Source organism: Balaenoptera acutorostrata, chromosome 6 (genome assembly GCF_949987535.1).
Source record: "Balaenoptera acutorostrata chromosome 6, mBalAcu1.1, whole genome shotgun sequence".
In the NCBI taxonomy this organism is placed as follows: Eukaryota; Metazoa; Chordata; class Mammalia; order Artiodactyla; family Balaenopteridae; genus Balaenoptera; species Balaenoptera acutorostrata.
Window position 1 is genome coordinate 124,148,778 of NC_080069.1, and position 13,928 is coordinate 124,162,705.

General features: G+C 62.1%; 2 protein-coding genes across 3 annotated transcripts in view; one reads left to right on the forward strand and one right to left on the reverse strand.

Annotated features, from left to right (window-relative positions):
* Positions 1-13,928, reverse strand: part of NACC2 (NACC family member 2) — a 95,001-nt gene that overhangs the window by 66,050 nt on the left and 15,023 nt on the right. The window contains exon 1 of one of the 2 annotated variants that reach the window (XM_057548364.1): positions 9,947-10,059. The exons of the other annotated variant lie outside the window; for it this stretch is intronic. The gene's annotated coding sequence lies outside the window, so the exon portion shown is untranslated. Of the gene's footprint in view, positions 1-9,946; positions 10,060-13,928 lie in introns of those variants that run through there. 2 annotated transcript variants of the gene reach the window in all.
* LOC130708505 (collagen alpha-1(I) chain-like) overlaps positions 1-13,928 on the forward strand; it is a 47,283-nt gene that overhangs the window by 31,701 nt on the left and 1,654 nt on the right. Inside the window, exon 4 of the mRNA XM_057549186.1 lies at positions 9,735-10,546. Coding sequence (XP_057405169.1) covers positions 9,735-10,546 — 812 coding nt within the window. The remainder of the gene's footprint in view (positions 1-9,734; positions 10,547-13,928) is intronic.

The following is a 13,928-nucleotide window of genomic DNA, read 5'->3' on the forward strand; positions in this document are numbered from 1 at the left end:
CCTCAGAATGTGACCATAAGTAAACCAAGGTCTCTGCAGGAGCAATTAGTTAAGATGAGGTCTTAGAGGATTTAGGGTGGGCCCTGAAGCCAACGACTGGTGTCCTGAGAAGAGGGAAATCTGGACACAGGAGAAGCCGTGTGGCCAGGGGCTGGGAGAGGCGGGAGGGAGCTCGGCCCTGCGATGCCTTGATGGGGGGCTTCTGGCCTCGGAACTGGGGAGCGTACACCTCTGCTGGTTCAGACGGCCCAGTCGGCAGGGCTGTGTCTCAGCAGTCCTGGGAAACTCACAACCCCCGTTCCGCTGACGCTGACCTTGACCCGGGATCTGAGGGAACGGGGACCTGCTGGTTTCGGACAGATCTGCTCAGACTCAGACAACATCTGCCAAGTACCAGGATGGCCCCGGTGCAGCCCCAGGTCGGGAGATGGAGGAGACACGGGAAATGGTGCTAGGGAAGCCGCTTCTCCCCGACCCCGCTTCTCCCCAGGGCTCCTCGTGGGCAGGAGGGGGCCAGGCTTGGGTACACCTCCTACTTCATCCTCGCAGAGCCCCACAGCCCAGAGGAAGAGTGGGCCGGGGGCCAGGGGCTGTGACAGCAGCAGCCCAGAGCCCAGCTCAGAGCTTCTCCACGGGGGACACTGGAGGGACGTGGCCACTGACAGCCAGGACGGCACCCGCCTTTCCGGGAGCAGCCCGTGCTGATGAGACCCGACACCCCTCACCACTCAAGAGCCTCCCGTTCCAGGGCCAAAGACCCAACGCCTCCCCGCACACAGGGTCCTGTGCGGCCCACTACTCACCCCTGCCCCACACCCCGTATCCTGCCCTGCTCCCCCACACACCCCTGGCCGTGACCCCCATGCTGGGGTTGCTTTAGAAACACACACACCAGACAAATTCCCCCAAGTGACTGGACAAAATCTACCACGGGCCACCTCCAGCCGGCAGGACAGTGGCACGGCCGCAGCACCGCTGTCCGAGACGTGCCCAGACCGGGGGCATTCTGCAAAACTGGGCTGGGCTCTGGGGGCAAGGTCACAAGAGCCAAGGAAAAGACCTCAGATCTTGCAGGCTGAAAAAGCCTAACAGACACAACAAGACTTGGACAGACACGAGCACATCCGTGTTCACACAGCGCCATTCACAACAGCCAACCGCGGAAACAGCCACGTGTCCTCGGACGGAGGAAGGATAAACCCAACGGGGTCCGTCCACACAGCGGACTAAACTCAGCCTTAAAAAGGAAGGAAATCCTGACACAGGCCACAGCAGGGACGAGCCTCACAGACATCATGCTGACCAAAAGCCAGACGCAGAGGACAAATTCTGCGTGATGCCACCCATGTGAGGCCCTAGAGGAGTCAAACCCACAGAGACACAAAGTGGACGGCGGGGCCCGGGGCTGGCGGGGGGGAGGGGAGTGAGTGTTTAATGGGGACAGAGTGTCAGTTTGGGAAGATGAAAGAGTCCTGGAGACGGATGTGGTGACGGCTGCACAACAATGTGAATGGACTCAATACCCCGGAACTGTGTGCTTGAAAGTGCTTAAGATGGTAGGTTTTACGTGTAAGTAACCAGAATTTTTTTTAATTAAAATTTTAAAAGCAGATCTGACAGGTGCCTGGGACAGGACCTCCACAGTGACCCTCTGGCTGTAAAGGGCCCAGGCGTGGGCGCCATTGGGGCCGTTCAGTGACCGCTGGAGCTGCGGTGAGGCGGGCAGCCCTTGTTTCAGTGGGTCACCCAGCAATAAGGGGCCACTACTCTCAACGGTCTGGAAGAAGTTCTGTGTTCGGTACGTGCAGTTTCTCTGTAAGTTTAACACTGTGCATCTTTTAACCCTTTCCTCAGGCATCAGAACTGGCGGCCCCAGCTGCCAGCGCTGGGCACAGGGTAGGGGCTCCTCCACCACACTCAAGACCTGTGACAGTGACAGCGGGGCCAGGAGGCTGGAGGAAGCCAAGTCACCATGCCCCCATCCCGGAGAAGGGGTGCCTGGTCCTGGGGAACGCCCGCCCCCTGGGGTCCACCCCAAGTCCTGGCCAGACATCCTGAAAACCCCCAGAAACGAGTCTCTGAACGTGGCGGGGACCCTCCTTCTGAGCTTGAGCAGCAAATCACGTCGCCTGTCCTCCCAGGAGAGAAGCCCCATGCCAGGCAGCTGGTGGGGTGGGGTGGGGGAGGGACAGAGGAGCTCCCCAAGCAGAGCTGGGGGCCAACTCCCAAGGAGGCCTGGTGGGGGGACTTCCCACTTCTCCTGGGTTACTGGGAATGTGAAGAAAGGCCCAGCGCAAAACTGCACGAGAGCCTCCCAGGCCCTCAGGCCCTCGCCCGGCTGGGCGGTCACCTGCACTGGGACCAAGCTGGGGCCGCTGGGCTGGCAGAGCCGGGCGGGAAGAGGAGTGAGGGGGACCCGAGGACCCTGCTCCTCCTCCAGGAGAGACCCTGAGGCCCATGCCATGAGCCCCCTGCCAACGTGCCCCCTCTCAGGCCCGCCACAGCTGTCTGAGGTCACGGTCCAGGAATGGCAGGGCGCCCGAGGTCTAGAGGCACAACGCCTGGGTGCCCCGCCTCACCGCCTGGACGCCGTGGCCCCTCCAGACCCATCCTGGGCACCCACCTCCTCCCGAGAGACATCTCTGCTCTTACTTTCTCTTTGCCTCCATTTCTTGGCCATTTCCTCTCACTTCATGACCTTGTTTTTCTTCTGTGGGACGGAAGAGACACAGGGAGGAAGGACCTGGAGGGCCGCGGTGGCCCGCGTCTGCGCTGCAGTTTGGGGTCCAGCCCCAAGGACTCCACTGAGACCCACCTCCCTCTCCTTTCCAGGCTGCTTCCCGGGACAAGGATGGGCCGCTAAACTGGGTTATGACAATTAACACAAATTCTGCCTCCTGTCCCCAAACTTATGTAACCGCAGACACTCTTGTCTCAGGAAAATCCTCCTCCGTCAGTGGCCCCATTTCCCGCCCTCGACCCCGGCTTAGCTCCTGAGCCAAAGGTCCTTCCAGACTTCCCAGCCTGCGCTGGCCCTTCATGCCCGCGGTCCAGGTGCTCGTCGGGGCAGTGGCTACTGCCCATGCGTCCGGCTGCCCACCCTCCTGGGCGAGCACAGGGCGGACCCAGATGGCCAGCAAGGCCGCCCCTACTTCTGAGACTGCCCCTCCCCTCCAGGCACTAAAGGGTTTCTGCGCCCACCTGGCCACACCGGGTTGACTAGGGTCCCCCCAAAATTCATGCCCATCTGGAACCTCAGAATGTGACCTTATTTGCAAACAGGGTCTTTGCAGATGTAATTAGTTAAGATCTTGAGATGGGAGTGACGCGTCTACAGGCCAAGGAACGTCGAGGATTGCCAGCACCGCCAGATGCTGGAAGAGGCCAGGATTCTCCCCTACGGCCTCCAGACGGAACCAGCCCTGCCCACACGTTGATTCTGGACCTCTGGCCTCTAGACTGTGAGAGAGTAAATTTCTGTTGCTTTAAGCCCCCAAGTTTATGGTCATTTGTTACCCAACCCCAGGAAACTGATCTCACGCCCACCCCCGTTACACCCCAGGGTGACCGCAAGGCTCACGCCCCTTCCAGCCTGTCCTCTCCACCGGCAAACAAACATCGCTGCCCTCCTGGAGCTGAGGGACCCCACGGGGAACCCGCAGAGCAGCGTTCACAAAACAGGGGGCATGCACCACCCTTGCTAAGGGAGGGAGCCACCTTCAGACTCGAGGAGGGGGCAGGTGTGAGTGGGCAGTCAGGGCCACACGCCAATCCCACCACCGCTTTCCCACGCGTCTGCCAGGGCCCGACATAGCGGCAACACTCAACAAACAGCACAGGGCCCGGTGGCGAGCCTGGGGGACGTGAGTCTCCAGCCCCTACCCTGCCCCGAAGCCTCCACTGGGTCCATCCTGCCCCACCGCTCCCCGTGTCCCCCCCCCCACCTCCTCCCAGAGCAGACAAGGGGTGAGGGCTGGTGTGGAGAAAGGGGACAGACCCGGCCCAGTGTCCTGAGACACGGCCAGGAACCGACGACGGCTGATGGGCCGGCGATGCAGGAGTGTCGCCCGGGAGGGACCCGCCCGTGCCCCACACCCCACGCACATCCCCATCCCGGCAGAAGGTTTCCCGGAGAAGCCAGCGGGCAATTTGCATAATATTCTTTGCAAGTTAATATCAGCCTCTGATAATGATCCCGGCATAGCTGGAGCGCTGAGGCGGCTGTTACAACACTAAGTAATCATATTTTAAATTATGTTTCCCTTTATAGAAAGGTGTTGCAAAAACACACAGACATGAAATCTGTTGCAGCCCCCTGCCAACCACCCGACCAGATTCCCAGCGCCACGGCTGTCACTGCGGCACGGGGGCTGGCGAGACCCGGGCTGCCCGGGCCAGCACCGTGCCCCACACTGCCCGGGCCTCACCCGGGCCAGGGGTGCGTCCCAGCAGGGGCACCGCCCAGATCTGAACCACCACGGGCTGCGGCCACGGTCAAGGGTGAGTCCGTGCAGAGAATTTAACGGAGCACCTAGGGCACGCTCTCGTCGGGGGGTCCCAACTCCCCTGGGGGTAGGCCAGGGGGGCGCTCCCCATCCCCACAGCCCCCAGCCCCTGCCTCGTGCTGGAGACTCCAGTGCCCACGCCACCAGACTTCCAAGCGCGTGTCGTGTGGCGGACGCGGGATCCTGAGAACTCAAAACCAAAACCATCGGCGCTTCCAGAACTTGCCCATTGCAGCCCCTCACCCAGCACCTGGACTCGGGGACCCAGCCCAGGAAGGCGAGCTCATCCCTGACCCCTGCACACCCACAGCCCGACTGCGGCCACGACACACCCTCCCGCCACGGGTGAGCCGGTCCTGGCGTGGTCACAGGTCTGAGCACACGGCCACACTCAGTCCCCCTGGGGGAGCAGCAGGGGCAGGGCCTGCGTGGACGGGGCGGCCGGTCACCCACAGGGATGCAGAGAGGACCGAGGCCAGGACCTGGAGGAGGCAGGGGGCCCACGGCCGCCCCCAAGGGGAGCCCCTTCTCTCCTTTTCTCTTCATGCAGGAGCCGGGGCCACCACTCAATCTCTATTTTCTTAAAAGCTTTCTTTTCTTTTTTATTAAAAAAAAAAAAATCCAATTATAGCACAAATCTCTCAGCAGGGGTCAGTGTGGAATAAGAATAGCCAAAGTTAATGGACATGACACAGGCAAGATTAATGCCTAAAGGGTTTCAAAAGTTGTATGATGCAGATTTCATTAACATTTTAATTGTAATGTATCTTTTTAATCTTCTCTCACCCTAATGGCTTTATATGGCCCAAAAAAAAAAAAAAACTGCTGACAACAACAAAAAGTATCAATATACAAAATTTAACAAAGGCGCTTAGCAGTGCAAAGGAAACTAAACTAAAGGAGCAAAACTATGTTAACACTGTGATTTTTAACAGCACAAAAGTCGGAATGTAGCAGAGGCGGCTGCTTCTCCTTTCTTGGCGCAGAGACTGGGACGGGCGAATTAGGAAGATAGGCAGATGCCCAGGGCTAGGGTGGGGAGGCCCCCCCCCACCCGCGGGACCCAGGACAACCCAGGACAACCCGGGGGCACAGGAAGCAGACTTCCTGCAAAGACCACCAGCAGCGCGGGCAGGCCTTGCCCCTTCCCCACTAGCTGGATTCCAGGCAGTGTCCAGGAGGCGGAGGGAGGGAGGCCCTCTTCCGGAAAATGCCAGCCATCTGTGGGGATGGGGAGGGGACATCTAGGGGTGTCACCATAATGAAGGGGGCACTCTGTGGGGCAAGGGCTGTGGTGCAGACGAGCAGGCATCCCGCCCCGAGCCCACAGTGAGGGGCCCTCGGTGGCTCTGGCTGACAGGGCAAGCCACATGTTACGGCCTCCAACTTTCAAAAATGGTGTCTCAAGAAATACACTTGGCCCAGACTACCAAGTGCCCAGGAGATTTTTATTTTCAATCAACAAACACTCCTGGAGCACCAAACCTGTGCCTGCTGCTATATCTGATGCTTCGCCCCAAATCCAGCTCCCCTCAGCACGCCCCTCACCCAGGGCCAGCCCACCCTCGAGGACCTGGGGGCTGGGCCTGATGCTGGGCCTGGGGGCCAGCCAGCCCTGGGCCTGGGACACAGCCCCACGGCCGGCCGGGCTCACTGCTCACCCCAGTGACTATATATGGGCACTTTCAGGCCCCTGCGGTCCCCGCCCCCGGCCCTGCTGCTTCCCAGGCACACGGGCAGACACGGGGCGGGGCCCAGGAGCTCCCAGCCCATCCATGGCCATGTGCCCTCCTGGATGCCAGGGCCCAGGGCCAAGGGGGTGGGGTAAGATTCCTTCAGAGAGACCCAGAGCCAGCCTCTCCTTTCCCTGGGACCAGAGACCAACACCTCAGAGAAAAGTATGCCTCCATCCGCCCTGGAGACGGAGAAGCAGCCTCCCCTTAAAGGGGCATGAACCCCTCACTGGCCCTGGTCCACTTCCAGGCAGGGGGCATCTCCACAGGGCCCCCAGGCCGGGCCTGCTCACCTTCGGTGTCTCAGCAGTAACACACAGGCCAGGGTGGGGCTCAGAGGGGGTAAGTTACCCACCCAAGGTCACAAAGCCTTGAGCTGGATGTGACCTGAGAGAGACCTCAGAGGTCCTGCTCCTAAGTGCCTCCTTGCCTGGACACAGGTCCAGCCAGCGGAAGCTGGGGGCGGGGCAGGCCCCAGGGAGCCCAGCGTCGCATCAGATCCCAGCTCCGTCCCTCCTGCTCAGACACGCTCCCAGGCCCGGGCAGGGGTGAGTGTCCCCCACTGTCCGTGTCCTCACGGGGGCTGCCCCACTCTGAGGATGCCAACCACAAAGGCGGCCGCCAGGGAGCCCGGCTCCCAAGTTCACGTCCCAAACACCTCTGTGCCTGCCCCACCTGCAGAGACCCTCACCCACAGGGCACCTTCTTCCAAAACCTGAACTTTAAATGACAAAGGCCAGAGGCCAGGGCAGAGGAAGGCCAGCTCCCAGCGAGCAAGCAGCTGCAGGTGACACAATGAGGGAGCCCGGGCCAGCCGGGAAGCATACTTTGCAAATGATCTCATCGAGAGCCAGGCCTGGTGAGAGCAAGGATTTGCTAAAAGAGAAACAGAGGTCGCCAGGATCCCTGGCTGCTCAGGAGGCAGGGTGGGCGGCAGTGGCGCCTCGGGCCTCACTAAGGGGACTGCTTCCCCCGGCCAGCGGCCTGGGTCCCTGGAGCCCAGGATGGTGGGGTGGGGGGTGGGGGGCCGGGGGGGGGGCGGGATGTAGCCTCCCAGGCACAACCTCGGTGGCTCGGGACACAAGGAAAGAGAGAGGGAACGTGGGTGTGGAGGGCAGGGGAGGACACACAGGCTTCGCCCAGGGCCATGGTGTGAGGGGGTCACTCTTATCTCTGAATTGGGGTGAGGACACCAGTGAAGATGCTGTCTCTGATCCTAAATCCCGGCCCCACCTGGAAGTACCCGAGGGCCAGACTGGCACCTCGGGGAGGACCAAGGGGGTGCCTGGGAAAGCGTGCTGGAAGCAAATGAGGCATTCGCAGAGGCCTGGGCAGGGTCCAGAACGTGGACGGGCTGGGCAGTGCTCTCTGCAGACCCTGCAGGCAGGCAGGCAGTGAGAGGCCCTGAAGCCCCTCACCAGCCCCCAGTCGGACCCCAGACCCAACCAGACTTTACAAGCTTCAAAAGTGGGGCTGCCCACAGCCAGGAACAGCTCTGGGTCCAGCCAGGGACCGGCGGCCCCTGTCCCTGTGTAGGGCGACACCCCTCCAACTGTACCAAAGACACTGCTCCCCTTCAAAAGACTGGGCCTGAAGGCCAGGTTCCTGGGGCTGGGACACCCCTCGGGGACACCGGTCACGGGAAGGAGCCAGGCCCAGGCCAGCTAACACGACAGATTGTCAGCTGGAAGGCAGCTTGTCTTGTCCCAAGAACCCAGCCCGGGTCAAGCTCCCCAAGTGCGCCTGTTACACGGGGGTCTGCAGGCTCTTGGGAGAAACACGCTGGAGAATCAGGAGCGAAGGGCCGTGATCTGGGCTGCAGTTCCCGCTCAAACGGCTCAGCAGATGTTCCCCACCCTTCCCCCAGCCAGGGCATCTCATCTCACCCCCCACACCCCAGCAGGACAACAGAACCCAGGGAGGGACCAGGCCGGAGCAGAGCCAGGCGAGACGGGACAGGGTAACCTGGAAGGGGGCAGACTGGGCATGGGCTGCAGGGACAGGACTTGCTTCCCCGGGGGGGAGCGCCGTGGATGGCAGCGGGAGGCCCGGGGTCTGGAGGGAGTCCGCATCCGGTGCAGCCCACACCTGGCTCTGCATTCCTGGGAGCACAGACCTCAGAGGAAGGGGCCTGGGGTGGAGCCCCGGGAACATCCCTGAAAGGGTCAAAGCCACATTTCTTACTTTCTGTCCCAGGAGGGCTCCCAGGCCCACCCCAGCCCAGGCTGCAAGTCAAGCACGCTGAGCCCTAGAGGCAGAGGTGCCCGAGGAACCTAGGCTGTAAATGCCAGCTCAGCACTTGCCATCACCACCGTCTCTCTTATATGAATAATGCATCTCACGTTTTAGTTGGAAAACAGAGAGAGGCTTTAAGGGTTCTGTTAAAAGTCACCCACGAGCCCACCTCCCAAAGATAGCCTCTCTGAGTGTCCCAGCACATCCAGGACAAAGAACCTAGAGGCACTCCGGGCAGCCAGGGTGGCCTGGTGTCCCCGTGTCAGAAAATGCACAAGCTTTTTCTCCTGGTCCAAGATTCTGCAGGAGGCTCGGAACGGCTGCAGAGCAGAGGCCGGACGAAGCCAGCTCGGAGTCAGTGCGGTATGAGACACCACGTCCGGCGCCCACCCCGCCTGGGTGTGACCACCGAGAAGCGATCTCTGCCACTGAGAGGGGACGAGTGATATCCTGTTCTACTGCTGTGCCCCTTCCAGCCAGCTCACCGAAACAGCAGGGGGCCAACCACCCTGGGTCTCGCCCCCTCCCTTCTCCTTCACTCAGGCTCCAGCCAAGGTACCAACAAACAGTGGCTTGTCCCACGGGAGAATGCCAACGGCCTCCTGGGAGGGGCGGACACCACAGAGGGCCACAGGGAGAAGGGGAAGGGGGTTTGTTGGAAGGTGGACGGCAGTGCCCGCTGCTTGATCCTTCACCTAACTCCTTGTTTTCTCATCTCTAAAATGGAGCCAACACTCGAAGATACCTCTCCTGGGGTCTGTGGGGGGCTTAGACGACACCCCGCACAGAGTGCTGAGAAGCACCTGTGCCGAGACCAGGAGAACCGCGTCCTTTGTCATCAGGGCAAACTGGGGGGAGCGAGGGAAGAGGAGTCTGGAGCTCAAGAGGGAAGCGGAGGAGAAGGTGGGGGGATGGGAAGGGGAGACCTGGAGAGAGACCCGGACCAGACCAGACGTGTACAGGGGTGTGCGTGCAGCGTGCTCAGAAGACCAGCTCTACCTGATGGCCAGCCCACGCAGGGCGCTCTCCCCCCGCCCAGCCCCCCACCACACAGGACAGGCTCAGCTAGAACACACAGCCAGGGGACACATGGCTGGGTGCCCAACAGGTCCCTCCCTCGGACGGCCCGGGAGGGAGGGGCGTGTCCCCGGGGCCGTGTCCCCAGGCCGAGCCCGCGCGGGTTCCCCACCCCAGAGGGCTGGGCTCCGTCCGTCCGGTCGGGGGAGACCGAGTGTCCCGAGCGCCCCGAGAAACCCGGCAGGAGAGGAGACGCCCGGAGCCCGGGTCCCCGCTCGGCGGGGCGGGGCGCGGCCCGGCCCGGGCGAGCGCCTCCCCAGGCCCGGGCGCCGCCGGCCAGCTCCGCGGGCGGCGCGCGGCGCGAACTTGGGCACTGCGGCAGGCGAGGGCGGGCGCGCCGCGGAGTTCGCGGGAAGTGCGGCGGTGGGACCCGCGGGCGGCGCGAAGTTGGGGTACCTGCGGGCGCCGGCCCGGTCCGGCCTGCAGCAGGAAGTGCTCCGGCGGCCCGGCGCTCCGGCTCACATGGACTTTCTCCGGCCGCGCCCAGCACCGGGCCGCACCGCGGCGGGCGGGGCGCGCGGGGGAGGCGCCGCGGGCCGTTTAAAGGGACAGCGCGCCGGCCGCGCGCGCGCACTCGCCGCCCTGGGGCGCGCCGCCCCGCCGCCAGGTGGGCGCCCTGGGAGGGGCGGGGGCGGCGGGATCCCCGGCCCGAGGGTCCGGGGCGGGGGCGGCCGCTCCACGACCCCTCCGTGCGCCCCCTCCGCAAACTCCTGGCGTGCGACTCTGCGCCGGGCACTGAGCCGGGGCCGGACGCGGGAAGGGCAGGGGCGCCGACCCACACCCTCTCGAGGTGTGGAGCCCCCGGTCCTGGGGCGGCCCCTCCCCGCGGCGGCCGCGCTTGCACGGGGCAGCCTCCGGGATGCTGGGCCAAGTGGGGCCGCCGGCGGGAGCGGGTGCGCGGCCTCGGCTGCACCGACGCTCCGGAGGCCAGAAAGCGGGGACGTGGGAGCGCCCTTGGGCGAACCGCGCGTCGCGGCGCCTCCTGCGCGGATCCCGGTAACTGCGAGCTGCGTAGACGCGGCGGGGTCTGCTTTCAGGCCCGGAGTGATCTGGGCGCACTGGCCGTTAGTGACTGCCGCCCCCCCGTGGCTCCCGGTTTGCTCGAGGTCACCCTCCTGTGGACAGACGTGAGGTTTTAAAACAAGTGCGCAGAAATAAAATCAGCCACAAACCGGAAAGGACCCACAGAAGTCCCCCTCAGTCGCCCCACCCTAACCTGAGGCCTGGGGTCAGGACAGGCTGCAATGGTCCTCCAAGACTAGAGACCTCCTGGCTCCCTCACCCCTACAGGGTCCTGGCAGGAAAGTGGGGGTGGCACCAGGACAGTGGCCCTGAACATAGCGTCACCAGGAGGACGGGGTTGATGTGAAGAGCAAGATGCCCACCCCCACGTCCACCCCCGCTGAGCACATTTTGGGCCCCTTGGGGGTCAGAGGCTGGGGCTAAAGCCCTGCAGGACAGTTGGCCATGGTCACTCCTAGGGCAGTGGTCAGAAGCCTGGTCTAAGTACTTCTGTCCCCAGTCTCATGGTAGGTCCTTGACCTTGGTCGTGGACTGACCCCTGACCCCCAACTTGAGGGTCTGCACAGAAAGCTTCCCCCCACCAGCTCACTCCTGCCTTGCCCTCTGGGTGAAGGGTATGAACCCTCGAAGACTCTCTGGGCACACCCCCAGAACCCCACTTAGAGCTAAGTTTGTCCCAGGTCCCACCACCCCCAGCCCAGCACATGCCCCAGCCTGCAGGGCAGTCTGACTGTCCTGAGGGGCCTCTACCGGTTGCCGGCACAGTCACGTGGATTGGCGTGAGGTCCCAGCCCAAGAGGTGCACAGAGAGAGTGACAGGTAACTGCCACCCGCTCAGCTTGGGGACCCGCTGAGGCCCTGGGCCGGGAGGGAGGCCATGCCTTGGCCTAGGGCAGCTCAGCAGCCCCAGGGTTGCAGCTAGCTACTAAGTGTTATTTAGGATCTCGGGGCCCTGGGAAACCGGGGTTCTGCAAACAACACCTGTGAGCAGAACGTCTAGCTGCTTCCAAGCAAGGGGTCAGGACTCAAGAAGCGCTCCACTAGGCGCCAAGGTCCTCCCCTGCCCAGGGCTGGGGTCACCGTGTGGATGGGGTCTAGAGGTGAAGAGGGGCCGGGGTGCTGGCTGTTGTACACGCTGCCGGTGGGAACCTACTCGCCCGGTGAGCTGGTCGCAACTTCGCACATTCGGGTTGTTTTCCTCACTTGTGTTTTCTAACTATTAAAGAGATTCTTTCTTCTTTCATGAGGGACGTTTGGAAAGCGTTGATAAGATTTTAGAAGACAACAGATAACCAGAAACCCGTCCCCAAGGATAAGGGGCTTCGGTGCAGTTTCAGTGTGCATGTGTGTGCGTGTAAACCACACTTGCACATTTTCATCGCTACCGTTGAATACCTACTAAAATCCAGGCGTGTGCTACATGTTCTGCGTGTTATCTAACTTAATTTTCACAACAGTTCTATAAAGTTGGTTCTCTATTCCTGTTTTACTTATGAGAAAAATGCAGCTTAGGAAGAAAATGCAGCTGGGTTGGGGGTCCCTCACTCCGGGTCCCCCAGCAGGCAGGGTGGGGCGTGGTCCTGCGAAGCCCCATGCCTCTATCTGTTGATCGTTAGGACTCTTAGACGTTATAAACGATCAGCCTGGGCTGGCTGATATACAGGCCTGGCAGCGGCCCCAGTCCCCTCTTGAGGGATCTGATTAGCACCGCAACCCCCCTGAGATGCCAGCGAGGGTTTTCTCAGCTCAGGGAGGACTGGCCCGGCCTCTGGTCCTGAGCTTTCATGGCTGTAGCTTGATTTTCCCCCTTTTATCCAGAGAGCGTCAGGCTGGGGAAAGAGGGTAGTCACAAGAGGTAAATCTGCAAACTGATGAGCAGGGTCTCAGGGGCGGGGGCTCTGGGTGCACTTGGGAGCAAGGCCTGGTCACCTGTCTGTCCTTCCCTGGACAGTGGAAGCGTTTGGTAGCCGGCCAGGTGCTGCTTCGGCAGTCCTGCAGGTGGCTGAGTGCTCAGGGGAGGCCTGTTGGAGCAGCGGCTGGATGGAGCCGGGCTTCGTGGAGGAGGGACCTGAAGGGACGCCTTCCTCCTCCGGGCTCCCCGTGTCCACACCAGTCAGCTGAGACCACTGCACCGTGCACCCAGACTCTGCTCACTCTACTCTTGTCCTGGGCTCCATGTAGCACGGGGCTCCCACCCTGGGGGCTGTGGTCTTCAGGGATGCCGGGATCCCTGAAATCGAATGCAAACGGGCGGGTCTGCCCCAGTTGGCCTCACCAGTTCTGGGAAGAGGCTTGCTTCCTCCACCCAAGGCTCATCTCGAAGACGCATTAAGACCCATCAAACACACCAAGCCCAAGTCTCACTTAGCTAGGCGCTTTCCTGACCTGTCCACTTGGGTGGCTGATAGATGTCTCAGTGTGACACGGCTGAACAGACCCTGACTGTGCCCCAAAACTGCTCCCCCGCACACGCCCTCCGCCTCAGCAAATGACAGCTCTTCCTTCTGGGAGCTCCATCCTTCAGCACCTCAGGCCAAACTTGGATTCTCCTTCTCACTTTTCTCACACCCCAGTCCTGACAGCTCTGCCTCAAGGCTGTGTCAGGAATCCGACCCCTTCTTACCGCCCCCGCTGCTACCTTCCTGCTCCAGCCCCCCCGTTCTCAGGTCACTGCAACAGCCCCATAACTGGCCTCCCCGTCTGCCCTCTCTTGCCCCTGCCTGGGTCTGTCACCACATGGCAGCGCAGAGATGCTTCTGAACAGGTCGGATCACGACCTTCCCCCACTCAGGCCCCTCGGTGGCCCCATCTCACTTCTCACTCAGAACGCAAGCCCGAGCCCTTAGAGTGGCCGGGACCTGGCTCCTCATCCTACACTCACCCCTGCTTGGTCGCTCTCCAGCTCTAGCCCCACTGGCTTCTGCATGGGTCCTCCACATGCTGGCATCCTTCTGCCCCAGGGCCTTTGCACCTGCTGTTCCCACTGCCTATACCTTCTTCCCCCAATGTCTTTGAGGCTTACCCTATCACTTCTTTTGGGTCTCTGCCTAGATGTCCCTGGACCGTGGGCCTTCCTGACCCTCCCATATGAAAGAGCCAGTTGGGCCATTGCCAGTCGGCTCTCCCTGACCCAACCCTGGTACTATGGTACTAATCCACTCTGACGTTCACAGCCCGTCTCCCCCTCGGGCACAGGCTCCCCGTCTCATCCACTGCCCTGGCCCTGGGGGGTACCACGCACAGACAAGAGGCCCACGGACATCTGCAGAGTGTGAGAGCCTGAGGGGTGCTGTGTGCTCACTGACGAGGGGCCGGGACCCCCCACCCACCTGCCTGAGTTCTTGGTGCCACTTTC